Source organism: Leptosomus discolor, chromosome 17, assembly GCF_034619465.1.
Source record: "Leptosomus discolor isolate bLepDis1 chromosome 17, bLepDis1.hap2, whole genome shotgun sequence".
NCBI classification, from domain to species: domain Eukaryota; kingdom Metazoa; phylum Chordata; class Aves; order Leptosomiformes; family Leptosomidae; genus Leptosomus; species Leptosomus discolor.
The window spans coordinates 17,363,066-17,376,703 of record NC_141407.1 but is presented as its reverse complement, the minus strand read 5'-3'; the positions used below and the strand labels follow the sequence as shown (position 1 = coordinate 17,376,703).

General features: G+C 64.1%; 1 protein-coding gene across 2 annotated transcripts; it reads left to right on the top strand.

Annotated features, from left to right (window-relative positions):
* Positions 1-5,858: 5,858 nt before the first annotated feature.
* On the top strand, positions 5,859-13,638 carry PSMF1 (proteasome inhibitor subunit 1). 2 transcript variants are annotated; one of them, XR_015183941.1, is made up of 8 exons: positions 5,859-5,987; positions 7,006-7,158; positions 7,738-7,820; positions 8,370-8,555; positions 9,978-10,031; positions 12,062-12,220; positions 12,376-12,621; positions 12,907-13,638. XR_015183941.1 is itself a non-coding variant. In XM_086474635.1 (7 exons), the coding sequence occupies exons 1-7, from the start codon at positions 5,859-5,861 to the stop codon at positions 12,425-12,427; spliced, it is 816 nt and encodes a 271-aa protein (XP_086330761.1). In that variant the 3' UTR covers positions 12,428-13,638. The 2 variants fall into 2 exon arrangements, 1 of the variants encoding a protein (XP_086330761.1); XM_086474635.1 differs by having other exon boundaries at positions 12,376-13,638.

The following is a 13,638-nucleotide window of genomic DNA, read 5'->3' as shown; positions in this document are numbered from 1 at the left end:
TCACATCAAACCATGGCCCTCGGCTGAGCGCGTCTTCCTCGTGTCCCAGCAGTTCCAGCTCCGGCGGCGATGCTGAGAGCGCGTTCAGCTTTTATCAGCCTGGATCCTGCCCAGTTTGGGCCAGTTTCCTACCAGTTCATGGGGAAACCTTCGAAGGATGCAGATCAGCCCTGCCAGGGCGTCAGCCCCACTGGGGGGGGTGCGCTGGGCGCTCACAGCGATGCTCAGGGCACGGCTTCCCGGGGGCCACCCGGCACCCTGGGGTCTTGGTGGCACGTGGACATGGGGGCTTACTGCAGCCCCCATCCTCGCCGCTCCCCCCCCTGCCCCGTCCAACCCCACAGAGGCAACTCCTTCCCCATATGTTCTTTGTCCAGCTTGTGGCCCTGCCTCTCCCCCTTGGGTTTTTTTTCCTCCTTCTTTTAATAAACCTGGCACCTGGAGGAGAATTTTCCCTTTAAACACCCAGCCTCGCGTTTTAGTGACTTTTATTCTGCGTCTTAATTAGCCAACTGGAAAAAATGTCGCTCGTTACCTACCACGGGCACGTGTGTACCGCAGGCTGCGACGGCGGGAGGTGCTGCCCGCACAGTCCTCGTGCCCTCGGGGACGGTCAATGCTGGTGGCACAGGCTGCCACGCCACCCCGCCCTCAACCCAGCCGAGAAAACCCACCCTGCGACGGGATTTTGCTGCCTCCCTCCCCTCCCTGCCGGTGCCCTGGGTGTCTGGGCTGCCAGTGCCACCGCCAGGTCGCCGCTCTCCGGGTGCCCTGATGGCTTTTTCCCGGCTGCATCCGTGATGCTGCGGTGTTGGAGGCCTCGTAGGGAGCACTGGAATGGGGCATGGATGCGTTTTGGGGCGTAAGAGGGGGTTGTGTTGGTGGGGCCGGTCAACGCAGGTGCTGGGCCTCAGGCTGGCTCTGTCCCATGCGGAGGGTTCACGGGGCAGAGCCACCCCGACCCTTTGCTAGTAGGGAAATAGGGGATTTTGGGGGGTTTGCACCCAAATTACTCTTGCACTGCTGCACCCTCACACGGGCACTGTGCTGGGGGAGCCGGGTGCTCTCCCTTGCCCAGACCCCTCCGTCCCAAATGGCGCTGGCTCCCCGTGGCCCAGCTCAGCCCACCACGACCAGACCCCCGACTCCCCCCTCGCCATCCCCAGCCCCACCGGGCAGCACGTCGGGCCGGTTTCATGGGGGGATATTTGCCACCAGCTCCTCAGAAGAAAGGCGAGCGCTTACCCAACAGCCCTGCGCCGGGAAGCTGATACTCCCCGAGAACATTGCCTCATACCATCCGTGCGTGCCTGGGATGGGGAGAAACGCCGGGGAGCTGCAAAAAGCCATCCAAAAATGAATGTACTGTCTGCAGCAGCGCCGGGGCAGCAGCCCGGGGGAAGCAACCGCCATGTGTCATGGAAGGAACTGCAAAGGGAAGGGTCTTGTGAGGATAGCGGGAGCTGCACCGCAGGAGCGGGCTGTGCCGTCCCCGCGGCTCCGCGGGCTTCGCGCAGCCTCTGAAGTGCTCCAGGACAAGCTCAGGATGGGACCGACGCTTCCTCCGCCCGCGATGCCTCCTCCTCCTCCTCCTCCTCCTCCTCCTCACCCCCATGGAGGGAAGGTGCTGCCAGCCCTGGGATGCTGCTCCCAGCCCCGGGGTAGCAACCGCTCGCCCTCGCCTTTGATGCTCTCCGCAGCCAAACGTGGCCTCGGGGATGTCCCGCCAGGAGCCAGGGGGGCAGTTTTGCACCCCAGCTCTGCCGCCTGGCCGCCGGGATGGGGCAGCGAGCGGAGGCAGAGCTGGCGTGGGCAGCGCAGAGCAGGCAGCTCGTGGGCAGGGCGCTGCCCGTCTGGGCGCTGGGGCGGCCCGGCAGCCAGCTGGTCCCCGCTTTGATGTGGAGTCCCTCCGGCTCCGCACAATGCAACCCGGCCTCAGCCTGCAGACTGGGGCGGGAGTGAAGCAAGGCTGATGGATTGTCTTGTTTTGTTCCTCCGAGGCTGGCCCGGACCGTTTGGATCTGTGTCCGAGATGTCCCCCCTCTGGGGATGGGGGCGGGGGGGGAGGCTGGCAGCATCCACCCGAGCTGCAGGGATGGGGCTGGTGGGGTGCAGGCTCCAGCCGGGGGCAGCGGGTCGAGGGACTGAGGTTGCTGCTGCCCTTCAGGCCACTGGCTCAGGTGGTTTGAGCCCTCTGTGCCTCAGTTTCCCCAGCGCCACTGCCCCTTAGGAAGGTCCTTCTGGATGACACACATCCCGTGAAACCACCCAGCGTTACCCTCAGGCGTGTAGGGCATCCCCTGAATTATGGCAAGCAAAGGGAGCGCAGGAGCCCCACCGAGGGCAAAGCTCATTTCGGAGCGTGTCGACCTCCGAACAAATTGAGTTTAGCTCCATCCAGTCGATGAGTCACGACTGTTGGTGCGACGCGCTCCCTGCAAGCAAGGTTTCCACCGCAGAGCTAACAGCCTTTTCTGGGAAGCACTGGGGTTCTGGGCTTCCTAATTATTTTCAAACCCTCCTGGCAGCCTCCCTCCGACAGGGATTATGCCTGCTCGCAGCACAGCGCTCGAGCAAGTTCGGAGTCCTGAAAGCGCTAATTGACTTTACATTTGGCCTCGAGAGCCTGCTCTCTCGCAGCCCCAGTCCCTCCTCCTGCTACTGCAGCGAGCCCGCCTGCATGTGGTTTGAATTTCTTCCCCAGAGAGAAAAAAAAACCTTTCTCCTGCCTCCGTGGCACCTTTCCCTGGAACTGAATTTGGGGCAAATGAAGAGGAGGCCAAATTTTCGTGGAGTGCCTACCTCCCCTCTCAAGGCAACGACGGGACCCCCGTGAAAACGAGGGGCAAAGCCCGTTCCAGGAGCCAGCGCTGCCCTGTCCTACCCGATGTCCCTTGGCACGGTGATTTCGGTCACCTTCAGGTGGCTCCTTACGTGCCAGTAAGCCCCGGGCAGTTGAGTAGAGCTGGAGGAGGCTGCCCTGGCCCCGCTGGCTCTCCCTGCTCGGCAGCGGGGGATCCCTTCCTTCCCTTCCCGCTGGGGAAGCGCGGGCAGCCCGGCGGGGAACACGGTGGTGCCGTCCTCCGGCACCCACCCCTGCTCGCCCCGGGCCAGGTGATGCACGTGGGGAACAGGAGCCACAGCGAGCTGACCCCGAGGGAGGGACGATGCTCTCCAGCAGCAGCACCCTGAACACCTGAACGTCAGCCAGGGGTTACCCACGGCCCCTCTCTGCCTTCTCCTGCCGGGCCCCGGCTCGTACGCGGTGCACCAGGGCTGAGCCAGTTGCCCCGGCCGTGCCGGCGGCCGTTCCCAGCACGGAGGGCTCAGGGGCTGCCAGCGGGGCGGGCGATTGGGAAATCTGTTTCCTCTTCTGCTCGTTACGACACCGCAGTGGGCGCATCCAGCGGGAGCAGTGAGGCAGCGGGAAAGTATGAAGGTCAGGGGAGGCTGCGGTTCGCGTGACGGAGGTGACCCCGGCTGATGCAGCCCCTCTACCTGCTCCGAGCACCACCGCCCTGCCGGGGCGGCTCCAGCCACTGCCTCCCCTGGGGCATCCCCCCCGGCTCCTGCAGGGAGCGGCTCTCCACGAGATGCGCGGCCCCCATGGACCCTGTTCCTGGGTAAAAGAGGGAGGAAAACAGCCACGTGCAGCTTCGCCTGCGTTTCCCCGGGCAGGAGGTTGGTGCAGGAGCGGGGCACAAATCCTCACCCCCATGTGCTCCGGGGGCTTCGCTCGGCTCTCGCAGAGTCGCTCCCGCTCCCGGCTTTGCCCCGGCAGGCCGCAGCGAGGACACGGCCGCTCCGATGATGGCACCGGCCTGCACTTGCCTTGCAGCACTAATGAGTCGGCTCCGCAATCCTCGTCACCTCGTTAATGACTTGGCCGCTGCATCCCAGCTGGGGCTGTGCTGGCCGCTACCTCCCATGTAGCTCGCAGGCCCCTCACTCACATTAGGGGAGCCGCTTTCATGTGGCCAGTGGTTTTCATCATCAACGAGCCACAGAGCGAGTGAGACGCTGGAGCAGAGGAAGGAGCCAACGGGGAGCCAGCCGGCGCGGCGAGGCACCGCGGGCGCTGGAAAGGCAGCTTTGATGTCGTGGCAACAAGCCCTGGAGCCACGGGCTCAGGTACGACGGGGGCCCGGCACCCCAGGAGGGTCCTGCGGCGAGGTGACACGGAGAGGCATCCCGCTTTACCCCACGCTGTGCCCACGGAGGGGCTGCTCGGGCCAGGGGGGGACTCGGCGCCAAAAGTCGCTCCTCATGTGTGGTCTGGGGCAGCCAGCACGACGTGGGAAAGGGAAAATCAATTAAGGATGGACGTGGCGGGGAGGCCACAGGAGGACAAGGCGACAGTAGGACGGGAGTGCGTGGTGATGGGTGAGAGGGTGGACAGCAGATGGTGGGTGGACAGAGATGGCAGCAAGCTGGATGGAAAAAGGAAAGCTTGGTAAGCGCTCGGCATAGCTTCTGTGAGGCTCCTGCTGCCTCTCGCCCCACCGAGGCACCGCCAGCTCCCGTGGCTGCCGATCCCAAACGCTCCAGCACCTGCGCCAGGTCCGCAGGAAGGTGGGGGAAGCCCATTAGCGGCGCCAGGATACAGGATTGAGGATCAAGTCTCTGGAGGAAGACCCACGGTTTCAAATTCTGCCTCAGGAGGGGGCATTCGAACAAAGCTACTGGTACCCGCCTCGCCCACCCAGGGACGGGCTGTGCCGGGAAAGTGAAATGTGGATGCCGTCAAAGCCTGCAACCGCGGCTGCTGCCTGCCGGGAGCGAGCCGTGGGGCGGAAACGTTGCCTGTTGCTGTGAATCAGAAGCTCAGCGCTGGAAAAGCTCCAGCTGAGGCATTTCCTGCTGTTCTCATCGCATCCCCATCCGCTGCGTCCCTTGCAAAGCTTCCTGCTCTGCAATCCCAGTCCCGTGGAAAATCAGCAGTAGCTTTCCTGCCGAGTCCGGCATGGCCGGCTCAGCTCGCTCGGCTTTCAAGCCACGGCCATTTTCCACGGAGCCGGGAGCGGCGGTGGGAATAGCGGGAGGTGCAGCATCTCCCCAGCCGGTGCGGTGACGATCCGTGTGACCGGGCAACACGGAGCCGCGAGGGCTGCCGGGCAGGCCTGCCGGTCTGCGGTCGATGGTTCAGCCTCGGTGACTTCTTGAGGGGAGGGGCGGGGGGGGGGGGGGGGAATGGAAAGAGCGAACAGTGCGAGTTAATTAATTGACGCATAATGAAGTCAAGATGAGCATCCCCAAGGAGCTGGGTTGGGAAAGCGGCAGATGATGGCGTTCCCCGGCACGGGGCTGCTTCCCCCCGAGCCCCCGGCCTCCTGCCAGCCGCACCGAGGACACCAGCTCCGGCGCAGGGGCAGGAAATAAAAGTTTCATCGGCGACTTTTAACAGAATTTAGGTGTTAATACCGCGGCCCAGAGAAAAGAGCTGTGGAAGGAACGAAACGAACCCACCGCGGGGGGGCTTCGGGAGGGCTCGCCACGGCAGCGCACGCAGACGCTGCCGCGGGCTCTAACGGCCTTTAACCGCCGAGGAAGAGCCAAAGGGCAGGGAGGGAGGGTCGGGCGGTCCCCAGCCCCCAGGCTGCCGCAGCCCCCGGCCCGGCCAGGCCCCCGGGGGAGGCGGGCCCGGGCCTTGCGCAGGGGACGGGGGCCCTCTAGTGAGGGGCGGCCCGGTCCCGCCCCGGCCCGGCCCGTCCCGTCCCGGTGCGGCGCTCCGCTCCGCTCCGCTCCCCGCAGCGGCCCCGGCCCGGCCTTTACCGGCCTCACCCGGGCGGTTCCTGCCGTGGGCCCGGCCCGGCCGCGCCTGCTCGGTGCGGGGCGGTGCGGGGCGGTGCGGAGCGGCCATGGCGGGGCTGGAGCCGCTGTACGCCTGGGCGCGGGCCGCCGTCTCCTGCCCGCAGGACGCGCTCATCTGCGGCGTCCACTGGGAGCTGGTCCGGCATGGCTACCGCTGCCTCGGCGCCGGCGACCAGGTACGGGACCGTGCTGGGCTCCGCCGGGCTCCTCCGCCGCGGAGGCCGCGGAGGCCGCGGTCGAGCCCCGGCCTTTCCTAGCGTCGCTCGCCGCCGCCGCTCGGCCGAGCTCGGCGCCCGGGGGCGGGGCGGGGGGGGGGAGCCGTGCGGCTCCGGGGGTGTCGGGGGCAGGAGGGCCAGGGAGGGGTCTGAGGGGCCCCAGTGCTGCTGGGAGGGAGCTGGAGCGGGGGGCTGCGGTGCTGGGGCCTGCGGGCGTTGGGGAGTGGGAGGTGCTGGTGGGGTCAGTGTGATGCTAGAGGGAGCTTGGTGCTGAGGGGGAGCCCCATACCAAAAGGAGGGTGTCCAGTGCAGTGTTGGGGAGGGAGTGTGTGTGTGTAGGGTGCAGTACCAGGGAGGGGGCCACCCGGGTGCTGGACCTAGTGCTAAAGTCGGGGTCTAGTGGGTTGGGAGCCTAATGTGATGCTAGGGGAGTGTTGGGAGGGTGCTTAGTGCAGTGCTGGGGGAGCAGCGGTGAGGGTGCAGGGTGCTTTCTTGGCAGAGAAACCCCCCAGTACCAGAGGAGGGGACAGTGTGGGGCTGTGACCCCCCCGGCAGCACTGCTGTGGGGCTGGGACAAACAGGATGACAACCTTTCCCCTCAGCGCCCCAGACAGCTCTATCCCATGCTGGGGAGTGAGACGTGCGAGGCAGGAAGAGCATCATCCTCCATTCTATTTCATCTTTGCCTCCTCCTGCTCAGCAAAGGGTGGTTGTGTCCCTCCTGTTCCAGCACAGGGACCCCGTGGGAGGCCAGCAAGCAGGCAGGGCCAGCCCGTAGGAAATCAAGCCCTGCTCCTGCTGTCAAAACCTGGAAGGCACTGAACAATCCCCTCCCAGAGACCTAGATCCCCTCCCAGAGACCTAGGGCCCCTCCTGGATCCCTCTGTGCAGCCAAGACAGATGTGTCCCCCCCCCCCGCCCGCCTGCAGCGTGCTGGGCTCGTGGGCAGGGTCTCAGCAGCAAGTCTGTTCTGTTGCAGCCAGGTCCTGATGAAAGGAAGTCGGAGCTGCTGCCCGCCGGCTGGGAAGCCAACAAGGAGGTGTATACGCTGCGCTACAAGTCCCTGGACGATGCCCGTGAGCTGCTGCTGAAGGCCATCATGGTGGAGGACAGCATGATCCTCAACGTCATGGTGAGCGCCCGCGCTCGTCCCTGCGGGTTTGGGGTCCTTCAGGAGCAGCGACTGCAAAGAACAGCAGGGCCCCTTAATTATTATTTTTTTTTTCCCTTAAATGTTTGCTGTTGCTTGTTCTACCTTGCAGCGGCGTTTGTCCCTCAGGATGGGGCAGACCCGTCTGCCCACCCAGGTGAGGTGTTAGGGGCTGCCGTTGTGGCAGAAGACGTGGCCCAGCGTGAAGCTGGTCAGACTCTGGCCTTTTGCACGCTCTGGCCCAGGAGTAGCCCCATTTCTGTCCCTTTCCCAGCTCAGGACTTTTCTGCAGATCTCCTCTTGTCCCCAGTAAGCACCTGCCCGGAGTGGTTTTGCTGAGTCTTTCACCCCTTGCAGCCCAGACTGGCTGAGGGAGCAGGGAGAGCCTTCCTCTACACTGGAGTTTGGCCCTGGAGATTCAGGCACAGCCCAGGGATGTGGCAGGAAGCAGATGAGCCTGTTCCTTGTGTCCCAAACCCCTGGCTGTGGCTGTACCTGCTCCTTCCCTCATTCCCAGCTCTGCCAGGCTGCTGACTCCGTGCTTTACCCATCTTTTGCCAGGATCGCAGTTCTCAGAAGGTGGCAGATGTGACCTTGACAGTGGCCGACTACATCAACCCAGAGCACCTGGATGATTTCCACAAGTAATCTCAGTTCCCTGGTATTTTTTGCAGGAGAAAATGTCCCACCGGCATGGGGAGGGGGACAGAGAGCAGGTTAGGAGGAGCCTGGAGGACTTTCTTCCCCAGGAGCAGGCCGGCAGGCCTGAAATGCAGGCAGGGCTCCCTCCCCTGCCTCCCTCTGCACTGCTGGCAGCCAAGAGAGATTTAGGGAATAGTGGGACCGCGGGTCGGAGCCCAGTGAGGAGCCACCCCACCTGGGAACGGGCCAGGCCAGCCCAGCACTTTTATTTCCAGAGCCCAGCCTGCCTGGCTGTGCGGGGTGGGCACCGCCCAGGGGTGCTGCGGCTTCGACCGTGCCCCAGACACCCCGTGGCCTCGCTAAAGACCGGTGCCACGCGCTGTGGTTTCCTCCAGGGCAAACTGGTCGGGTTGTGGTCACAGCACAAGAGAGTCCCCTGGGCTGAGTGGCACCTCTGCCATCTCTGGGGGCTTTGGTGTCACTGTGTCCAGCACTTCACACCCGGGTGCCGTGGCCTCCCGAGCCCACCGCCTTGCCTCTCCTCCCTGCAGGGTGTACAAGAACACCGAGGAGCTGAGGACAAGGGTTGCTTCGGGCATCATTGCTCCCCTCGGGGCCCCCGCAGAAAAGGCCAAAAAAGAGCCCGAGGCTGAGAAGCAGGATCCTGGCTTGCTCCGGGATTACGACCCCCTCAGGGTCCCTCCTCGGCAGCCAGCGGGCACGAGAGCGCCGTCCTGGTGAGTAAAGAGCGGGTGGCTGGGGATGGTCCTCGGTGAGACGGGACGGGGTCCTGGCTCGGCTCTCCAGACTGTGCCTCTGGTCCCTGTCTTGCACCCGTGGGGTCAGGAGCGGAGAGAATCCGAACCCTCCCCAGCCAGTGTCAGCCTCGTTGGCCGAATGCTCGGGTTTGGTTTAGGTTGCCCGCGGCGGGGTGGCCCGTTCTGGAGCTGCGTGCTGGTTTGACCCTCCTTTGGCGTTGCCTGGGGTGTCGCTGGAGACCTACAGACCCAGGAGGGAGAGGGCAGCGTGCAGGGCTGGGGGGAAGGTGCGGGGTGGAAGGAGGGAGGGTGCTGGCTGAGGGACGGGCTCCAGGGCTGGCAGAGCAGGGACAGCAATAGGGAGGATGGTGCTGTCGTGGGGCCAAGCAGCCCCCGGGAGGGACACCAGGGCGCTGGGTGTCAGTTTGTGCCGTGGGCTCTGGTAGAGCTGTGGGGTCTGTGCTCAGGGCAGAGGGGAGAGGGTGTGGGGTGGGTGCCGAGCTCCGCTGGGGCTGCCTCTAAGCCTCCTCCCAGGGTGCTGCACCCAGCCGGGACTCGGGGCAAGGCTTCCCCAGAGGGGAAGGAAACCTCTTCTCCTCGCTCTCCTGACCCCGCTTTCCCTTTGAAACCCTTTGCTGGCAAAGCTGGGGAGAGGGGACACACGACACCCCCTTCAGCGTCCCTCCCTGGCCCCTGCCTGCCCAGCCATCCCTCCTACGTGGCAGGCGGGCTCCCCCCTCTCTCCCCCCCGCCAGCTGTAATCCCCTTTGGCCGGCAGGCAGAGACGCCGCGGTGGCTCTGCCGCCTCTTGGGAACCGGCCGCGGCTCCTGCCTTGCGTGTCCCCTCTTGCTTCTGTCACCCCACCGCTGGGGCTCAGGGTGCGAGAGGCTCCTCGGGGAGGCCTGGGCAGACAGGCTGGAGCTGGGCACGGCTCTGAAGCCGTGTTGTTGGCACATAGTGTTGGCAAGGAGATGTGACAGCTGGCTGCAGGCTCACCGCCCCGCTGTCCTCGCGCTCCTGGAAGCGGGACTGTCATTGTGTCTCTGGCTGGAACACGCTGGAGAGCCTGGCCTAGCTCGGGGAGCCCCTGGCATGGAAACTCCAAGCATCCACAGACAGTTCCAGCCGGGAGCGGGGGGGAACAGCAGGGCCCTCTTCATCTCAGCAAGCTTCCCGCGAGCCTGCCACGCACACCGGTGTCGGCACCCCGGCGCAGGGAACGCTGCCTCCTGGGCACGGGGCGGGGGGCTCCCATCGCCAGCCCGCTCACGCAGGGTCCTGCGGGTCCCGGGGCGCTTTGGGTGCTGCGGTGCCTGCCGCGGGAGAGCACCCGTGGGCGCAGCACCGGCAGCCGCGCTCGCTGCCCTCCGCTGAGCGTCTCGCTCTGCTCTGCGTTTCAGGCCTTCCCCCTTGAGCCCCTTCGCTGTCGGTGGGGAAGACCTGGACCCTCTTGGGTGAGTATGCCTGGGAGAGGTCGTGGTTTGGGGGCCTGGGGAACATCCCCTGCTCTGCCCTTGGGGGGTGGGGGGTGGCTGGAGACCTTCTCCGGAACAGCTGGGGTCTGCCCGGCTCAGGCGTCCGGCAAAGTGGCTCAGTGCGGGCGGCGACGGGACAGTTGCTCGGCGCAAATTGCGAGGGACCAATTGACAGTTGCTAAACCTCAATATGGTTCTAATATCGTAATAAGATCCCGTCTCTTGCATAGATGATAGGTTGCAATCTGCGTCTGCTTAATAATCAGCTTGTATTCATTTAACATGCAGTAATTCCTCCAGTAAATCAAAGCTGAATACATCGTTAAGTGAATGTAAGCCTCTAATTTAAAATGTTACCAGCTGCTGCGTCTACAGCCCAGCAGTCGGGAGAAGGAGAGGCTTAAAGCCGAGTCCAAAGATTCTCGAGTCCCGGTTGTGAGCCTCCCAGCTGTCTGAAGCACTCGAGAGAAAGCCTGGGCAGAAGCAGGGCTGTCTGGGGCACCGATCTTCACAGCTACATCTCCGTGCCTTTGGTTTGGTTGGGCAAGGAGAACCTGTCATCTTCCATCCCAGTTAAAAGCACGTAGTCAGACAAAAAGCAGCTCTCGGAGTCGTTGCAGAGCGTCCTGCGGCCCAGGGGAGTCCTCTTTGGAACCACTCTCCTGTGGGGATCGCATTTTTTCCCCCTCTTGCAAGACTTGGTTCTCCGTGGGTTTGGCTAGAAAAGGGCCGGCTAAAAACGTCCTGCCTGGCTGGAAGGAGAGGCCTGGAGCCTGGGTGGCTGGGAGGAAACCTGATCGCACGAGGAGAGGGGGTTCAGTTGAGGAGGGGGGGGGCACCCTGTTTCCCTCGCTGCCTCCAGCCTTTCATCAGAAGTTTCTCTGTAAATGACAAAAAAAAAAGACTGTAAATGGAAGCAGATTTGTGCGCCAACACCTGCCAGCGCTGGGGCCGGAGACCCAGACTCCCAGGCATATGCTCGTGGGGCCTGGCTGTCCCAGGGCGCTTTGGGCAGCCGGCCTGGCGTAATGGAACTCATTAGCGCCGTTGTTAATGACTTGTAGGATGGCAGCGGTGTCCAGAGGCTCCAGCCGAGTTTGCACAAAGCCAACCGTGAGGAATGGCACTTGCAGCGTGGGGCAGCTCCGAGGAGCCGCCGTGGTCAGCAAATGACTTCCAGGCAGCGATTTGGAAAGGCTGGTGGGAGCCCCAGCCGGGTCCGGGAGCTCTTGCGACACCGAGCGGGGCAGGACGTGCCGCTCGCCGGGGGGAGCGGAGCGCGGGGACGGGAGCCTGCGCCGGCAGCGAGGGCCGGCAGGTCCAACGCTTCCCGGAGGGCACGGTCGGCAGCCCCTGGGACTCACCAGCCATTACTGGTGCCCTAAATGGCTCCTTGCAGGAACCCAGGGAAGAGGGAAGCTGCTTCTCCGAGTGTCTGTTTTGGCGTTGGCTCTGAGGAAGGCAGGTGGGCGAGGGCCGGCGCTTCCCTGTGCGTGTCTCCAGCTCGCCTTTGGGGCGTGCTGGCACCGTCGTGCCCCAGACCGGGGTGGTGCTGGTGCCCTTGCTGGGGCACGCCGTCTGCAGCCCTGAGATTCCCACTTGAGCGTGATGATGAGCCATGATTCGCCTCCAGCCCCTGACCTCGTGCTGTGGCGTAGCGCAGGCGGGTCCGCAGGGCTGGAGTAACCCCGGGCAGGAGCAGGGTGATGCGTTTGGGTTCTGTCGGGTCGCAGACAGCAGCCTCCGTGGGACAAGGATCAGATGTGCCCCAGTCCTCTCCCACGTGTACGCACGTGAAGACACTCTGTCTTTCTGCCTTGGGCTCTCCTCGCTGGTTTGTCCTGGCCCGCGTTGTGGTGGGTGTGGGGTGCTTTTCTTCCCACGTGCCGTGTGTCGGCTTAACCTCGGGTTCCCCGTGTTCCTGCGGCGGAGGTTCGGCACAGGGACGCGCTTTGCTCCTCGCTCATCGGTGCCAATCTCCTCTCCTTCTCTGCCTTTCCTCTCCCCAGAGGTCGGAGCGGGGGAATGATCGTGGATCCTCTCCGATCTGGCTTCCCACAGCCTGGCATCGACCCATCGTCAGGCATCCCAGGCCGGCTTCCCCCGGGAGCGGTTCCCCCAGGCGCCAGATTCGACCCCTTTGGCCCGTTAGGGGCTGGTAGATCCAGGTAGGTACTTGGCCGTGCCTGGTAGCCCCAGCCCAGGTAGGTACTGGTAGCCCCAGCCTGTGCTCTGAGCTGCCCCTGAATCTCCTGGGTCGTCACTGTTGCTGCGGGACTGAGCTCTCGCTCCTGGTTTGACTCTGCTCTGAATTTCTTTCCAGGCCAGATCCCGACCACCTTCCCCCTCCAGGCTATGACGACATGTTCATGTGAGGGGTCGCCGCGTGGCTTCTCGTGGCTGCAGCCAGAGCAGTCTCCTGGGAATCAGGGGCGCTTTCCCCATTTCGCTCCCCCTTCGGTGGACTTCGATCTTTTCAGCAGCGATTTCTTCTCCCCACTCGGGGCCACGTTCCCGTCTGTCAGCTATAAAGGTTTCTCTGTGTGCGGAACAGAAGAGGAGGCAGTAGGTTTGTTTCTTTCCGTGCTCCTCTGAGGGTGCCCCGGCTGTCCTGCCCCGCGTGAGGTGGCAGCCTGGGGTGCGGCGCTGCAAGAGCCGCCTGGGTGCTGTGGGGTTCCCTCCTCTGCTTCTCCCGGGTGGCGCTGCTGGCGCTGCTGGGGTTACGCAGGCGGTCGGTGCTGAGGAGGGGGCTGGCTTCTTGCCGCTCCTGGGCTGGGTCGCTGCCCTAGCCTGGCCGCAGGCGGCAGCTGGAGCGGGCTCCCCGTGCAGAGATGGTTTCTCTCTTGCTCTGTAGCCAAGCGAAGGGCTGATCAGTGTGAAGGACTGGAAGACCCATCCCACAGGGGATGCTGGGGACCCCCAGCAGCAGTCGAGATCAGCTTCTGCATGGCCATGCCCACTGGCTTTAAAGAGCACCAACAGCAAAGCCTTTAACGTGCGTGAGAAGAGACGTGGGTATTGAATTCCTGGCCCCACTTTGCCCCCCTCTCTCCCCTGCAGCCGTGGTTTTCATTCCCGGGGCGCACACAAAGCCCCCCCAGGCAGCATGGCGAGGGCTCCCCACCGGGCACCGCACGGGGCTGGGGTAGGAGGGAGGGTGCCCGGTACCTGCCCGACCTGCCGGGCCCAGCGTCGGCTCTCCAGAGGCGGCAGAGCTGAGCCTGGCACCGGGCTGGAACCCTTCTGGGGCTGCACACGGGGGGCCCGCTCAGCTGGGGGACTGGCTTTGCAGAAGGGGTTTACGGGAACCCGTTTCCCAACCGTCAGTGCTGTTGCATGAGGCTGGTGCGGCTCTGCCTGGCTGAACTCTGCCGAACTGCTTGGGGAGGCCGGGGGAGATCTGCGTGGCTCAGGCTTCTGAGCTCTTTCTGGAAACCTCCTCCCTTCCCTGCAGCTCTCCCCAGGTCCGTTAATTTTCGGGCTGCAGCTCGTCTGTCCCGTCAGGCGTTCGTACAATTTTTGTTCTTCTCATGATTTGATTTCTTGGAAGGGTTTTCATGAGATTTGAAATAAAAACCTGACAACA

Bases quoted from the DNA above. Each gene is read 5' to 3' on its own strand.
- PSMF1 (XM_086474635.1), top strand. From the start codon at position 5,859: ATGGCGGGGCTGGAGCCGCTGTACGCCTGGGCGCGGGCCGCCGTCTCC. The intron at 7,821-8,369 runs GTAATCTCAGTT...TCCTCCCTGCAG, and splicing joins CACCTGGATGATTTCCACAA to GGTGTACAAGAACACCGAGG. The intron at 8,556-9,977 runs GTGAGTAAAGAG...TCTGCGTTTCAG, and splicing joins GGCACGAGAGCGCCGTCCTG to GCCTTCCCCCTTGAGCCCCT.